The sequence below is a fragment of the Panthera tigris genome, chromosome A2 (genome assembly GCF_018350195.1).
Source record: "Panthera tigris isolate Pti1 chromosome A2, P.tigris_Pti1_mat1.1, whole genome shotgun sequence".
Classification (NCBI taxonomy): domain Eukaryota; kingdom Metazoa; phylum Chordata; class Mammalia; order Carnivora; family Felidae; genus Panthera; species Panthera tigris.
Genome location: NC_056661.1, coordinates 76,867,070 through 76,884,092, shown reverse-complemented (window position 1 = coordinate 76,884,092; position 17,023 = coordinate 76,867,070). Strand labels below are relative to the sequence as shown.

The 17,023-nt window shown below is 39.5% G+C and overlaps 1 protein-coding gene across 3 annotated transcripts in view; it reads left to right on the top strand.

The window, feature by feature from the left end:
* Window positions 1–17,023, top strand: part of HBP1 (HMG-box transcription factor 1) — a 30,164-nt gene that overhangs the window by 3,263 nt on the left and 9,878 nt on the right. For all 3 annotated transcript variants that reach the window (XM_042964385.1, XM_042964376.1, XM_042964394.1), the window contains exons 2-8: window positions 5,578–5,761; window positions 7,743–7,971; window positions 11,453–11,591; window positions 11,958–12,069; window positions 12,156–12,268; window positions 14,356–14,512; window positions 15,189–15,333. In XM_042964385.1, the coding sequence (XP_042820319.1) occupies window positions 5,578–5,761; window positions 7,743–7,971; window positions 11,453–11,591; window positions 11,958–12,069; window positions 12,156–12,268; window positions 14,356–14,512; window positions 15,189–15,333 (1,079 nt within the window). The remainder of the gene's footprint in view (window positions 1–5,577; window positions 5,762–7,742; window positions 7,972–11,452; window positions 11,592–11,957; window positions 12,070–12,155; window positions 12,269–14,355; window positions 14,513–15,188; window positions 15,334–17,023) is intronic.

Genomic DNA, 17,023 nt, shown 5'->3' with positions numbered 1-17,023 from the left:
GTTTTCATGTATTTTATTCTTAAAGTTTATTTATTTGTTTATTTTTTGAGAGAGTGCATGTGTGTTCAACCAGGAGAGGGAGCAGAGAGAGAAGGAGAGAGAATCCCAAGCAGGCGCCCTACTGTCGGCACAGAGCCTGACGTGGGGCTCGATCCCATGAACCATGAGGTTATGACCTGAGCTGAAACCAGGAGTCTGACGCTTAACTGACTTAGCCACCCAGGCACCTGTTTTCATGTACATTGTTTAATTCTCCCAGTAGCCCAATGAGATCAGTGTAGGGGCTGGGAGGCCGCCTTTAAGCGGCCAGCCCCACAGTACATGGCAAGCAAGAGGGAACCTGCAGTTTGTTAACTTAGCTCTAGACTCCCATTTACCATGCAGTAGACTTGCAGAAGCACCACTTCCATTATCTCAAGACCAAACTTTCTCTTTTTTAATGTTTATTTTAGAGAGGGGGGAGTGGGGAGGGGCAGAGAGAAAGAGGATCAGAAACAGGCCCTGAGCTGACAGCAGACAGCCTGATGTGGGACTGGAACTCAGGAACTGTGACATGACCTGACCGAAGTCAGTTGACTGAACTTTTGATAGCCTTGAGTCATGAAAGGTGCAGACGCAGGGAATGCAAATTCAGTAATTAATTGGTCCCTTTTGTTATTGATGAGTAGCTCTGTTTTGAAATTGAAATATCCTTTCCCAGCTTCCTGTAAGGAATATTGTGAGGGGATGTTGTTAGAGAGCTAGGACTAGCGGCTAGAGAAATGGTAGAGGTTGCAGAAGGTGTTAGTGTGCTGCACATGGTGAGTGGGGACAGTGCAGGGCCTGCTGATGGGGAGGAGAAAATCCATCCTGGAAGGAGGAGAAAGCCAGAAAGCTGTGCAAAGGGAAGGGGAGCACAAGACGGATGCTCCCTGGGGCCCAGAGCAGCTCTGCTGCACACACTGGAGATGGCTCTGAGGAGATACACGTGTGTAGTGTGACCTCTGAACTTCCTGATCAAGGTAAAATGAGAACATGTTCAAGTTGAAGACTGCAGCTGGGGCTGGCCTGCAGATCACATCCTCATGTGAAGCATAGTGCAGCAGCTGTTCGTAAGGAGTTTGAGTCATCATAAGATAGGTTTAGTTGTGCCGTGTACACTTAGGAAGTTGGAAAAGTTTCTATGAGAAGACTTCAGATCTGCCATCCAAACTTAATATTCGCTGTCCAGAGAACTCAGAATGACTAGTTCCTCTCATGTCTTGGGCATTACTCAGTAAGGAATCTGCACGGATACTACCAGTTTTCTGAGAACTCTTGCAAAGGAAGCTGGGAGCAGGTGGCTGACAGACAAATTAAAAATGTGAATACACTTTTTAATACATTTTCCTTTCAGTATTTGTTATGGATGTTTCTGCATACTCGTATCATGTTTAAGTATCATTTTTTTTTATTATTTAAAACATTTTTTATTTTTGTGAGAGAGAGAGAGAGAGAGACAGCGAATGGGAGAGGGGTAGAGAGAGAGGGAGACAGAGAATCCCAAGCAGGCTCTGTGCTGCCAGCGCAGAGCCCGACGTAGGGCTGGAACCCATGGAACCATGAGATTGTGACCTGAACTGAAACCAGGAGTCAGACACTTAACCGACTGAGCCACCCAGGCGCCCCCAGAATGATTTTTTTTCACAGACTCAGTTTATAGTTCTGATCATGTCAGATCTCTGTTCAAAAATCTTTAGTGGTTCTCCAGTGTCTGATAATCGCTTATAATAATTACTAGCCACTGTGCATTGAGAGTTTGCTCTGTGTTAGGAACTTCTGTAAGCTTTTTACATTTGTTAGCTCACTGAGTTTTTACAGTAACCTATGTAGGTGTTCTTATTATTTCCATTTTACAAATAGGGCATAAAGATTTTAAATAGATTGCCCAGGACACATAGCCAATAAATAGTAAATTTGATACAGAAACTCAGGTAGCCTAATTTCAGAGCCCTTATTACTCTCATGTACAAAAACCAAAGAAACTAATTTTCCTAAACTAGGATTGAAGATTCTGACTCAGTCTACCTTTACAGCCTTAGTATCCATGACCACAAGACACAGAAGGCCGCCCTACCTTCTGGTGATCCTGGATTCTGTGTTGTTTTGATTTCATCCATTACTTGCACCTTCTGCAAGTTTGCTCATGTGAGTTTCTCTCATTGGAAGATTTTCCTTCTTTCCATTTTACCCATTCATAGCCAAGCCCTGCTCTGTAGAACTGTGGTCATTTGCTTATTTCTTTCCACTAAAGCACAGATTATTGAGATTCAAGATAAATTATTCATCATTGAGGTCCAACATTGCAACTCGTATAGTGCCTTGTACATAGTGTGTATTAAATGAATAAATATGTATATTTAAATAAAAAGGAATTTGGCAATCATTTTTAGTCCACTGGTTTTCACAGTGCACCTGATGTTGTTTGGAAAGAAAACAAAAAGCAGCGCACAGGGTTACCCCAGACCAAATAAATCATATTCTCTGGAGGTGGATCCTGGTCATCATTTTGTTTGAAGGACACATAATCACGTGATTGAGAGTCACTGATCAAGCTTAAAGTGTGCTTGATTTTTTCAGTGAGAAGTGGAGGTTCAGAATAATGATTTGGCCAGTTATGCCTGAGAAATCAAATTGTGTTACTAACTGCATCTCTTGTGTAGCCACTAATTTTGTAGGAGATTTTTTGTTGTACCTCAGCAGTTTTGCTGTTAACTATATAATAAGACTGTGATTAATTAGTACATAATAGATTATACTGAGCTGAAAAAGTGTTCACTTCTTGCAAATGTTTTGGGCATCTTATGTTTTTTTAATTAAAAAAATTTTTTTTATGTTTATTCATTTGAGAGGAAGAGACACAGAGTGCGAGCAGGGGAGGGGCAGAGAGAGAGGGAGACATAGAATTGGAAGCAGGCTCCAGACTTGCTGAAGCTGAATAACTAGCTGTCTGGTCTCATGTCGTTATACCATTTTCAGTAACTATTCTTTTTTTTTTTCTTTCTTTTTTTTTTTTAAACTTATTAATGTTTATTTTTGAGAGAGAGAGAGAGAGACAGCGTGAGTGGGGGAGGGGCAGAGAAAGAGGGAGACCGGGAATCCTAAGCAGGCTCCAGGCTCTGAGCTGTCTGCATAGAGCCTGATGCGAGGCTTGAACCCATAAACCGTGAGTTCATGACCTAAGCCGAAGTCAGATGTTTAACTGACTGAGCCACCCAGGCATCCCAGTAACTGTTCTGTTTAAGACATAAGTGCCCGGAGTATGTATAGTGTTGCCTGTGTCGGTCTAGGGATAAAACATTTTGTGAAGAACTCATTTTACATTTCTTCTACTCACTTTGTTTTAGCTCATCCTCACAATTGCTCTAGCAGGAAGGTTGAGCAGCTAGCATTAGTTCTGTTTTCCAGATGAAGATACCAAACTAGTGAGAAGCTCAGTCACTCGGGTCATGTATTTAGTAAGGGTTCAAGCTGGAATCGAAACCCATGATTCTTTACATCTAACCCAGTGCCCTTTTCACTACTCTGTAGAACATCTTAGTGTTGAGTAAGGCTCTAGAGCAGTGCCCAGGATCTGGGTCATCTTTGAGGAGTTCAGGTGGAAAGCACCTGAAGTAGAATGTTAGAAAAAAAGTACAGCAACAGGCAGTTTGGCTACGTGTCAGGAACCTTAAGATGTTTAATTGCCATTCACCTACTAATGTGTCTCTGGAAATCTAAAGTAATCTGATACAAGCAGATATTTTTTTAAAAAAAGAATGTAAACTGTTACTTAAGAATGAAGAAACTGGGAACAGCATGTTCAGCAGTAGGAGGGATAAGGAAATTTTGGTGTATCTTTGTGATGTATATTATATAACTATTTAAAATAGATGTGTAAGAAAAATTAGTGACACAAGAAAATGCTTATAAACTTATGCTAAAGGAAAAGGTGTCAATTATAAATAATACAGAGTATGAAGGAAAATAAAATCTGTGATGATAGGTATATGCATGAAAAATGTTAGCAGTATCTAAATCTGGTTGGTGGGATTAGAAGTCACTGTTCCTTTTTTTTTTTTTTTTTTAATGCCTTGTTTCATTTCTCCCTCTCCCCGCACCCCCCCCCCCCATTAGTGTATTTTATAGTTAGGAAAATTTACTTTGTAGTAAAAAGATTATGAAAAAGCCTTTGTAGAAGAAAATTTGCCAGTGTTACTAGTGTTTCTTGGTGAGTATGTTATGGTTTAGAAAGCTCTGGTATAAATACTAAGCAGTTAACATGTTTTCACAGCATTTTTGATCAGCCTAGGCTGGGGTACCAGACTTTTAGTGACTTTAAATTGCAGTATATTTTATTGTCTTATTGTGAGGAAAAACTTATAGATTTTTGTGTGTGTGTGTATTAGCACATTAGAGCTTTTTTTTTTTTAAATGAGATTTGGAGTAAATCTTTGAAATATCGGGAAATCTTCCTGCTGCTGTCACCCCTGTTAAATAACGAATTTGATCACTGTCCAAATGCAGAGTGTCAAAGGTATAACCACATTTTACTTTCATAGCAAAATTTAGTCGGTGGAAATTATTTAGGTATATTAGCCTGTGTTGTTTTCTTCCTTGTGATCACTTTGTGGGCTTAAGATGTAGATTTACTATTTGCTTAAATTTACCATGATTATTATTCATCTTTCTAGAAATAAGTGATTCGGAAGGATAGGTATCTTTATTATGACTAGGTACCACATTTTCATAAAGAAAACATAGTATTTTGGGGTGCCTGGGTGGCTCAGTTGGTTAAGCGTCTGACTCTTGATTCTGGTTTAGGCCATCCGTGATCTCACAGCTTCATGAGTTCGAGCCCCACATTGGGTTCTGTGCACTGACTGTGTGGAGGCTGCTTGGGATTCTTCCTCTCCCTCCCTTCTTCTGCCCCTCCCCCGCTTGCGGGCTCTCTGGCTCTCTCAAAATAAACAAACAAAAGAAAACAAAACATAGCATTTTCATTTTTTTGAGAAGTATAACATACGGGCATTTTAAAAAATTGTTTCTTAAACGTCCTTCAGAGAATGCCATTTTAAGTGTATTAAATCTGTTTATTTTCAGAGATGAGGAAACCATACAGTTGGCAAATAGAAAAATTGAAATAGAATTTTCAGAAAATGAAAAAGAAATAGAATATTTCTTCAGTCTTTTTTAATTTAATTGAGGAAAGTGTGTTAATTTTCTTTTAAATTTGAAGATACAAGTTGAAAAAGTGGTTTTGTTGGTCTCTCTTTGGGTCTCAGAGTTACCAGATTAAACAAGTAAAAGTATGTATAATGGTGCTAGTATTCTTTTTTAAAGAAAAGACTTTTATAAATTCAGATCCTTTGGGATCTGGGTGTAATTTAGTGCTGACTACATGGTCGTAGCCCAAGAACTCCGGGAATCTGCCTGGTGTGAGGGACTTGAGGGGGATACAGAATGCAATGTATGATTAAGTGAAAGATGCAACATGAGGCGTCTCTGATGGATTTCATCCTTCCGCAATCTCCAGATCACACGACGTGACTTTTTTTTCTATGTTATTTTTATTTGAAGTCGGAGCACCATAACATGGTGTGGGAAGTGAAGACAAATCAGATGCCTAATGCAGTACAGAAACTCCTGCTGGTGATGGACAAGAGACCTTCAGGAATGAATGACTCACTGGAGTTGCTTCAGTGTACTGAGAACTTGCCATCCTCGCCTGGATACAACTCCTGTGATGAGCACATGGAGCTTGGTAAACAAAATTTAAAGCATTGTAGGAATCTGAGATTCATACTTTTATGGTTAGCCAGCTTCTCCACCTGCCTTCAACTGCTTACAAGTCCCTGAAGTTTTTGTAACTTAGGAGTTTTCAGTGTACTCTTGTTATTGCTCGTAAGATATTATTTAAGACCAACGTAACTTTGGGCTGTTTATGGTTATCATAGAGCCTCATTTACAAATTACCAAACGAAACTGCTTTGGTGGGTAAAAGTTGGGCAGATCTGCTGCGGTGGGTAAAAGGTGGGTGTTAAACACCTCCGGGAAATCCTGCATGTGGCTCATGTTCCTTTTGAAACGTCCCTGTGAGCTGGTTGGTTTGTTGCTCTGGTGGGGACATCACAGCAGACGCTTGGAACTCGAAGTCTGACCCTCGCGCTTATCACTGCTGCCAGGCTACACCCGTGAGGTGCGGCCTGCAGAAGTGCACGGGTTTGGTGAGGTAGGATTTGGGATGGTGGTGCTGTGAGGCTGGTGTTGACGAGTAAACAGCTAGTGAGTGACCTGAGCCTGCTGCCCTGTCGTCGTTCTGCGTGGCTTCGGCTGCGTTCAATACGCGGTTTTCTTCTGTGTTCACAAAACCCTTGAGAAGCTGTAACTGTGTCACGTGCTGAGCCAGAGGAGATGCTCTTTGGGAATTGGGAGATCCTCAAGGTCTTGGGACATAAACTGCTTGAACGCCAAGGGGTTGCCGGTGCTGGTGAGCGAGGAACACCAGTTTATTCAGCGGTTGATGCTTCACTGTTACAGTTTAGTGTCGGGAGGAAGTCAGAAGTCAGGGCCCAGGGTTGTCAAAAACTCGTACCACTCCTCGTTACTTCAGTTTGAAAGTAGTTAATTTCCTGAACTGGAAAGACAGATGAGCTCGTGACACACCACAAATAAAGAAGTGATGGTCAAGAACGTTGTCGGCTGCAAGGGAAGGGACATCGCTACATCACCGAGAGAGTTACAGGGGGGTTTCTTAGGTTGCTGCGATCTTTTCCGGCTGCTCAGCGAAAGGGGGAGGGCTTCGAGTCGGTTTTCTGAGTGGATATCCTGAATCAGTACTTCTATATAAGACATCTCAGCTTTAGTAGGCTGTTCTGAGTCGTCTGCCTGAATAGGAATTGTATGCACATATGTTCTTCCTAACAGTTTAGAAGGACTCCCAACACTAGAAGAGTTTCCTGACTGATATATTGAAGGGACCCTGGGACCTGTAGTTTGTTGTAGGTGTGTGTTTCATAAAGAATTTTTTAAGGCCTGCAAGATGCTTTTTCTCCCCTCCTTTTTCTTTTTTTTTAATACAATTTTTTTAGAATTCAGTCTTGGTGTTCACAGCTGTGGCATGTACATGGGCGTGTACATGGGCCTTGGGAACACACTTTTAGGAAAAAATAACCAACAGATATTACTGAGTTTAGAACTCCTCAGTCAAAACAAATAATTTAGCATAAAGTTGAATAAGTAGTACCTAAACCTTATAATATGATGTTAATCTCATCTCTGAAAATTGTTCTCAATATTGCAGTAATTTTCTATAACTGGGTAATGAAGTATATGAATAAGTATATATATGTACACATAAAATGCCTTTTTCCTCCTTAAACATGTTAACATAAAAATGTCTTCGGGGTATATGGATTAATTCCAGGTAAGTTGTAAAAAAAAAAATCAAAACACATACCTCGTTTTTATGGTCTGTGAACAGTTGTGGTAATTACAAGTCATTAATACATTTATATTCATTAAGTCTATTTTTCCATCAGGCTGTGTTGACCCTTGAATGTATAAGGTGTCATTTTTCAATGACATTTTTTAATGAAACTTGTTTCATTCAAGAAAACATTTCAAATTTATACTTCTCACAAAATTTATTAGCCACATTTAAGGACTTCTTTTAGCTGTAATTAGAATATTGTTCCCTGTGTTAGTAATGTCTTTTTTATAACTTTGAGTGTGTTTATTTGCAGATGACCTTCCTGAACTTCAGGCAGTTCAAAGTGATCCTACCCAATCTGCCATATACCAGCTAAGTTCAGATGTTTCACATCAAGAGTATCCAAGACCATCTTGGAACCAGAATACCTCAGACATATCAGAAAATACTTACGGTGAAAATGAGGTGGATTGGCTAACAGAATTAGCAAATATCGCCACCAGTCCCCAAAGTCCACTTATGCAGTGCTCATTCTACAACAGGTGGGAGTGCTGGCTATATTTTTATCGAAAACTTGTATCATTGCAAAGAGTTACTTATTTTTTTTCTAGTTTTAAAAGTAATAATGTTACTAACCATCTGATGAATGGTTTACTTAAATTAGAATTTAAGTAAAGTCCTTGGAATTGAGCTCATTGTTTTATAATGATTGCAGAGATATTTCACCTAATATCATGGTTTCATATTTTGAGAAGTAGATAAAAGTACTATGAGAAGCACCTGGGTGGCTCAGTCGGTTCAGCACCTGACTTCTGTTCAGGTCATGATCAGGCTCATGAGTTCACGCCCCTTGTTGGGCTCTGCACTGACAGTGTGCAGCTTGCTTTGTATCCTCTCTTTCCCTTTCTTTCTGTCTCTCGTTCTCTCTCTCTCAAAAATAAATAAACATTAAGAAAAAAGTGATATGAGTTAAAAAGTTTTAGTAAATGTTTTAAAGTCCTCAAAAAGTAAACTACACCAAGAAATACTTTTATTATATATTTATGGTTAGAGAAATGAAAATTATACTTGTCTAAAGGACCATAATTATAATAAACATTAAAAACAATTTTTTTATGTTTGTTTATTTTTAAGAGAGAGAGAGAGCACAAGCAGGGAAGGAGCAGAGAGAGAGACAGGGAGTGGGGGAATCCATAGCAGGCTCCAGGCTCTGAGCTGTCAGCATAGAGCCTGACTTGGGGCTCGAACTCAGGAACAGTAAGATCATGACCTGAGCCGAAGTTGGACACTTAACTGAGTTGACCCACCCAGGTGCCCCTATAATAAACATTCTATTTAAAAATTTTATCAACCTTGAATTTGGTTCCATTTGATCTAGGTTTATTTTCTTCCACAGTATATGTGAGCTTACGTTATTTACTGGTTTGTGGAAACTAAAATTGCTAATATTAAAATCTTGAATTTAATAAAAGTGGACCCCCATTGGTAAAAACCACTGTTTCGTATACCCAGACCAGAGGACTAGAGTTTCCACAAATGAGTTGCTGTGTTATGAAATTATGGAAGCTTCGAACTAAAATTCCTAGAGAGACCTAAGTGGATAATATTTCACTAGTTATCCCTAAAGTTACAAAGTTATCTATGTAAAACGACCTAGATAAACACAATAGTTTGCAGGGGAGAGAAGTGCCCAGATTTGTACTCACATGGGTAGACAGACCATAGTCTATACAAGATGATGTAGGAATAACTGAATTTTGGTAATGCTTCTAACTTACTGTAATTCTTTGCTAAGACATAAACTTTTCATGTGTGAAGCTCTGGCTTTCTTGTAACCCATTAAATTTTGCTGTGTTTTCTTTTCCCCCCTGTTTGGCAGGATATTGGTCTTGATTAGGGCAAATTCAATGTAGTTAACTAAATTTTTCAGTTTAATTCCATGAAAATTTCCTAGAAAGAAAAAAATAGTCAAAAAGCTAAAAATTTGTTGGCAGTTATAAAAACAGACCCTGATCTTCCCATTGGGCTGTCTTTTTCTAGTTTAGAGATAACACTTCTTTTTTTAGTAGCAAACTTAGAATTAATATAGTTCATGGAAAGTTGAGCAAACCTTTAAGGTAGGTAATCGATATAAATAAAAACATAAGTAAAGAAGGAATATTTTCCTTAAGATATAAATTTATTCTCTGTAGCATTTTCTTTCTCTTTCTTTCTTTCTTTCTTTCTTTCTTTCTTTCTTTCTTTCTTTCTTTCTTTCTTTTCAATGTTTATTTATTTTTGAGAGAGAGAGAGAGACAGAGACAAACAGGGTAGAGCAGGGGAGGGGCAGAGAGAGAGGAAGACACAGAATCCGAAGCAGGCTCCAGGCTCCGAGCTGTCAGCACAGAGCCTGATGCGGGGCTCAAATCCACGAACTGTGAGATCATGACCTGAGCCGAAGTCGGACTTTTAACTGACTGAGCCACCCAGGCACTCCTCTCTGCAGCATTTTCTATGCTTCCCTGCCTCCTAGGGAACAAGACCGAGAGGCTCTCACTGCTGTCTCTCCTGCCTTCTAACACTGTTAGTGGCTGTTCGTGCTCCTTCTTGTAGCGTGTTAAACCGTGTTACTTGTTGAGCTTTGGATGTCTGAAGTTGTCACTGTACAGTACCAAGGGGTTGAGGACAGGTAAAGTTTACATTACCCCTGCATAGATAGAGGGATGGAGAGATGCTGTTGGTATTTTAGACACTTGTGGCATGTTAATTTTTACAGAACATTTAGGCCATATACATTTCAGAACATTGCATTGTTACTTCTCTTTAAATGGTTCAACAGAAGAACTGATAAACCCATTTTCTTTTATTAGTCATGAAGGCAGGATATACTTAAGGAATTTTTAGCAGTTTGGCCATTCTTTAATACTCCATGAAGATATAAATGTTTTAATAAAAGGAAGAACTGGAGCAAAGATGAATCATTAAGTATTTGTCGTTTGAAATCCAAAATTGACTGGAGAATGTGCTAAAACACTTAGAAATTTGAGGGGTTTTTAAGAAGTGATAGTAACATGAAGGCAAAGTATAGTTTTACGGACTCTTATTCCAGAGTAACTTCTGCAAAGATATAATGAAAAAGTGTTAATAAGGGTAAAATAAAAATTGAGGGGCTAACACAGTTTCTCAGGGAGTAAGGGAAGAATCGGAAAGGAAGATATTTCTCCCCCTTTTTAAAAGAGGGTTAGTCCAGACATGCATATACTTTTTTCTGTTAAGCACCAGATTCCTATTTTGCATCTCTGAGAACTGTCCTGATTGGGGACCATTGGGCTGGTTGGTCTCCTAGACCTGCAGTCTTCCTCTCTGCTGCTTCCCAGAGCGCAGTGCACATGCTGGGCGCCCTGACTGGGAGTGCTGCTTTTAGTGTTACTCCTCCTGGGAATAGTTGACTCTTATCAAAGGTGATCCTGTGGGAAGATAACTAGCCTTATGAGTAGATGGTTTTTGACAAGCCTGTATCAGGAAATAGGAAGTAGTGTCCAGTTACAGGAAGTTCCATTTAGGCTGCTTCCTGCTAGAATAAGTTTAAGCATTGTAGCTTCAGGTAGTTCATTGTATCTGCACAGTGACAGGTGGTTGGTAGACGGAGGCTTCGAAGTGTTGGTCACATTAGGCTGAGATGCCGTGTTCATACTGACTGCAGCAAAGTAGAAGAGAGAAGTGGACAGGGAGCCTGCACATTATTTGTTACGTTTGTATGTACTTGCTGATACAAAAATGGGTGAATAGGTGAAAGTAACTTTGAATTTAAAATACATGGATAAATATGAAAAAAAAGAACAGTATTTGAAATGTGTGAAGAGGGCTTGGGTAAGAAACTAAGGAACTGCAGACTACAAATGAAATCTTGATGTCTTTAGTGTTTTCCGTAGGTGTCTTCTATGTGATAACATTGGTATTATGAATATGAAGTTCTTTTCATCAAAAGGAAAGATCTGCTTTAAGGACCTATGCTTTATGGTTAAAACTGCTTCCTTATTTTAGATCATCTCCTGTACACATCATAGCTACTAGCAAAAGTTTACATTCCTATGCGCGCCCTCCACCGGTGTCCTCTTCTAAGAGTGAGCCAGCCTTCCCTCATCATCACTGGAAGGAGGAAACCCCAGTCAGACATGAAAGGGTGAGTTTATTCATGAGATGAAACTGTTAACGAAGTTTGCACAGCAGTGAAATATGTTAACTTTCCTTTTCTGTGAAGTCCTTTTGAAGCACGTGCAGATGGGAAATTGTCTCATCGCTCTGCTGGTGATCTGGATTATATTTTACATACAGCTCTGTTCACTGTTAGCAAAGTTTGTTACCACTGGGAACATGCATTTAACTAAAACTTCCAGAAACTTCAGTTTTCAGAGGCATATTTTTTGCTAAGTTTACAGGTGTTTTAAGTTATCCACTAATGAGGAGAGAGCCTGAAGCCTTGGGATAAAGACAGATATTAACAAAATATGTTACAAAATAAAAAAGTTTCTGATATTTTTCTCCATAGGCAAATAGTGAGTCAGAATCTGGCATTTTCTGCATGTCCTCCCTCTCAGATGATGATGATTTGGGATGGTGCAATTCCTGGCCTTCAACTGCTTGGCACTGTTTTTTGAAAGGTAAAAAAACAACTTGAATTTTTGCAGCTTACTTATGTAGCATGCTAGTCAGATAGCTAATATTTGCTTTTCTACTCAAACTTTAGGCACACGACTGTGCTTTCATAAGGGAAGCAAAAAGGAATGGCAGGATGTTGAAGATTTTGCTAGAACTGAAGGCTGCGTTAATGAAGAAGATCTCCAAGTGGGCACTCACAAGGTTGATTTAAAATTTGTAAAACTTTTCCCAAGTCTTTCGTGAGAAAACATAGGCTTATTATTAATCTTTAGGAGTACCCTCCATTTACTTTCGTCTTTAAGTGACACCTTACGTTTTAGATGGAAGTTTTGTGACTGTGTTATTGCTTAGCTGGATGGAGGGCAGCAGTGTCTTTAGGTTCACCTTTGTAATTATGCTTTCTGAGATGGGAAAATGATGTATTCCTTAGCTCTTTTTATACATTTTACGTTGGGAGAAATGAAATGAATGGGGGTTCCTGGGTGGGTCAGTCGATTAAGTGTCCAATTTCAGCTCAGGTCATGATCTCACAGTTTGTGGGTTTGAGTCCTGTGTCAGGCTCTGTGCTGATAGCTTGCTCAGAGCCTGGAGCCTGCTTTAGATTCTGTGACTCCCTGTCTCTCTGCCCCTCTCCCCTGTCACACTGTACTCTGTCTGTCTGTCTCTCTCTCTCTCAAAAATAAACATTAAAAAAAAATACAATGAACAAATGAACCAAGGCTTTTATCTTATGTAATGTACAAAGTGGTTAATTCCCAAATGGATAATTGAGAGTTGATTATATGAAGTTACTTTTTAAATGATCCCATAAAACATTGGCATTTTTAAGTTGATAAGCAGAAGCACTAGTTAGGATAAATGTCCGTTAGTGCCTTTAAAATCTTAATCTTTGCAATCTTTTAATTTCTCCATCTCCACTGTAGGCAGAGGAATTGGGCATGTGAAGTGTGCTTGTTTAAAATTCCTGTTTTGATCCTGCTGTTGTTACTAACTGTTGAGTCTCTGGTCTTGGAGTCAGGAAACCTGGATTGTCTTTCTGGTTCTTCTAGCAATTGTCTGTGTGACTAATGTTGGGAAGATTGTTGACCCCACTGTGTGTGGGCTCCCTAATCTGAAAATAGATTGGATCAGTTTTGACACCTTGTAGCTCTAGGAATGAGAAGATCCCGTAATGTAGTTACAGATAACATGGCTGTGGCCTCCACCTGCATGTTGGACACCTGCATGAGTCACAGTCAGTTCTTCCTACTCAGCTTATTAGTATAACCAAGCCTGGACTCACCTTTTCTTCCCCTTCCTGGCCTACTTCTTCTCCCTTCTTTTAAAGGTATTGTTAGCCTTCTTGATTGACAGATTGAAAACCAAGAAGTTGAGTGTTCCCCTCCCCACCTTCATACTCAGTGGTCACTTCTCTTTCTTTAGAGGTGTTGTGCAGTCCTCCTTCTCTCTCTCTACCTCTTTCATGCACTAGTGTCATAAGGATTGGACACAATAGCTAGCTGGTGGCATGTCGGTCTCCTTGTTTTTTCTGTGACTTTAAGGGTAGGGATCATGGTTGTTAATGTGTTTTCAGAACCTAGCCCCTGGTGTGTGCCAACTGCTCAATAAAATATCAGTTGGATTAAAATTTAGCCCTTTTCTACCACCATGGCACTTGTCCGTTTAAGACTGTGATGGGTTTCTCTCATCATATCTTCAAATAAATTGAATACTAGAGGCACCTTTTATTCTGCAGACTTTAATCATCTTAAAGTTGACAGTGGTTAGTGAAAATACTTGCATTGACTTCCAGTGCCCTCTCAAAGGAAAGTTTAAGCACTTCACCTGTCCTTTAGACTCCTTTGCTTACTAACTGGCCCTCCTTTTCAGTCTTCTTTGCCGCACCTCTGAACCCCCTGGTATTTTTAGCAAATACTCAGCACTCTCCAGAGAAGGCTGGTTTCGCCTGTTCCTGGCATGAGGCATGTTCTTCTACCTTCTGGGTTTCATTCTTTTAAATCCCCGTTCCAGTGGGAACTGAACCCTGCCTTCTCTCTCTGAGTTAACACCTCCCTGTATCAAGTGCATTAGCATTGTTACATTTCAGTGAAAGTGCTTGTGCCAGTCTGTTTGGCACTGCAGTGATTTATATACGTGCCTTTCTTCACTATTGGGTGGAAAGCAAGGACCCTAAAGACAGGGATCCTGTCTTGTTTATTTTAATTTTTCTACAGACTCTTACACATAATAGGAACTTCATTATGTGTTGAATTAAATATTGTTTGTTCACTCTGTGCATGTATTTTCAGGGCTATGGTTCTGATGGTCTAAAGTTGTTATCACATGAAGAAAGTGTATCATTTGGCGAGTCTGTACTGAAGTTGACTTTTGATCCTGGTACAGTAGAAGATGGCTTACTTACTGTAGAGTGTAAGCTGGACCACCCTTTCTATGTTAAAAATAAAGGTAGGGTGTCAATTTGAATTTATAGTAACTTTTTAAAGAAAACTTCTTAAATCTGGAAAGATGTCTTGTGGTATAATTCTTTGATGATTAAGAAAAAAACTTGAAGGGCAAACTTCTTTCAAACTACACAGAACTACCATAGAAGGGGTTTATAATAACTCCTAATGGTGCTTTAGGGTCTTAGCAGTCGTTAGGTGGGGCTGCACTTCCTCTGGGTATGAACTCGTACATTCAGGTAGCTTACTATATAAGCAGCTCTCTGTTATCTTGGTATCATTTGGGGGAATGTGATATTCTGGTAATTGCACTGAAATCACTTTTCAGAGATTTATTACACTAACACCATGTTAAAAATAATTCAGAGGCTGTTTTGTGGTCTTGGTCATTGACACCGATTATTACTGTCTTGTAAATTGATGGAGGTGTTGATTGATAGAATCTGTATATTAATAAAACGCCGAATCCAACAAGTTTTGGAGAGCTTCGCACTGCTTAAAGGAAATACTTGGGACTTAATTTTGTGGCAAAGATACAGGACATGTTAAAAATCTGCTGAGACTTAAGTAGTAACCTATTTTCAAGGTTCAGAAGTGAAGGGCCTATTGTAGAATAAATAATTAGGGTCCCTTCTGTCAATCCCTATCCTTTATGTAACTGCTGTTTGATTTGATTTTAGGTTGGTCATCGTTTTATCCAAGCCTGACTGTGGTACAGCATGGCATTCCATGTTGTGAGATCCATATTGGTGATGTATGTCTACCTCCCGGACACCCCGATGCCATTAATTTTGATGATTCAGGTGTTTTTGATACATTTAAAAGGTATTATTGGATTCTTTTCCTGTTGTTAACGTTTACCTTTAACCTCTCTAATGGTTGCAAAGTCAGAAATTTAGGAGGCTAAACCTCAAAGGTTTGAAGATTATAAAAGGACTACTTAGAGCAATATGATTAAATGAAAACATATTCGGTAATTGAACTAACAAAGTAATAGTTCCAGGGGAGCTTTACACATAGTCATCACGCAGGAAAACCATGAGTTCATAAACATTTGGTATTAGATTAGAAAAAATACCACATGTTACGTGACCAGGAACTAAACGGATCAACTTTGATAGTTATTCTATATATATAGAAAACTGCTGTATCTGGCTAGCTGTTTTAACCAGTCCTTAAGTCTCTTAGTAGTGTTTTTTTGTACTTAACTGTCCTTTTCTTTCTATAACTGTATCTTTAATAATTCATTTCGACCAAGGGCATTAGTAGCATGAATTAACAAATAGTAAAAATAGCAAAAACACTTGACATTTGGAAAATCTTAAAGAGGGAAGTGAGTTTTTTGGACATCCTCTTGCTAGTATGTGGTAGAACAGAACAAGTACCCCTGTGTCCTGATGCTCGAGGGGGTTGATGAGCTGTCTCAGTTTGTTCTGGTCTCAGCACTGAGAAGCCCGCATTCCTGGAAACCCCGCAGGCCTGGCTCAACCGGGGCAGTTATTCCCCTACTCCCAGAAGGTATCCAGAGAAAGTCTGTTTATAGGTATCTGGAATTTTAAAACTCATTTTCTCTTTAAGATAATTGCTAATGTTTATTTTTAAGAGAGAGAGAGCAAGTGGGGCAGGGGCAGAGAGAGACAGAGACACAGAATCCGAAGCAGGCTCCAAGCTCCTGAGCTGTCAGCACAGAGCCTGACTCGGGTCTCGAACTCACCAGCTGTGAGGTCATGACCTGAGCCGAAGTCAGATGCCCAACCCACTGAGCCACCCCAGAGTCCCTCTTTAAGATAATTATTAAGTTCATAGGCATTAAGAGAATCCAGAGTACCTGCTGGCCTATAGGTTTTATTTATTTCATTAATTTAATGTAATAAAACGTAAGGTTAATATATTTTTATTTTGAAAGGATACGTGAGGCTGTTATTTTAAAAAAGCACCTAGCACAGGCCCTGGCACAGGCTTTATGCTCAGTAAACGTCTGCAGATTGCAATCTAAATGTTATTTGGTTACATCCCTCACACACTCTGTTCTTTTTACAAATTCAAGAGAAATGAGGTGGTTTTGAGGTCTGATACTCTTAAGTACTCTTAGGATGTAGGTCAGCGATACCTCGTATGTTTTGGTGAGAATATTCTAAAGATAGAAAAACTTTGGAAGATAATTTGATCTTTTTTTTTTTTTTTTCCTTATTGAGAGAGAGAGAGGGAGGAACAGAGAGAATCCCAAGCAGGCTCTGTGCTGTCAGTTCAGAGACCGACCAAGAGCTCAATCCCATGAACTGTGAGATCATGACCTGAGCTGATACCAAGACATCAAGGGTCAGACACCTGACCGACCAAGCCACCCAGGTGCCCCTAATATGGCTTTATCTTAGAACACTGAGTATCAACAATTCCATTCCTGTGTGTGTGTGCCCTAGAGAAGTAAATCCTTACAGACACGCAGAAGGGGATGTATAAGTTAGGTCATCGTGGCTGTGTTGCTCAGGATTGTACAACGTGGAAACCAATACAA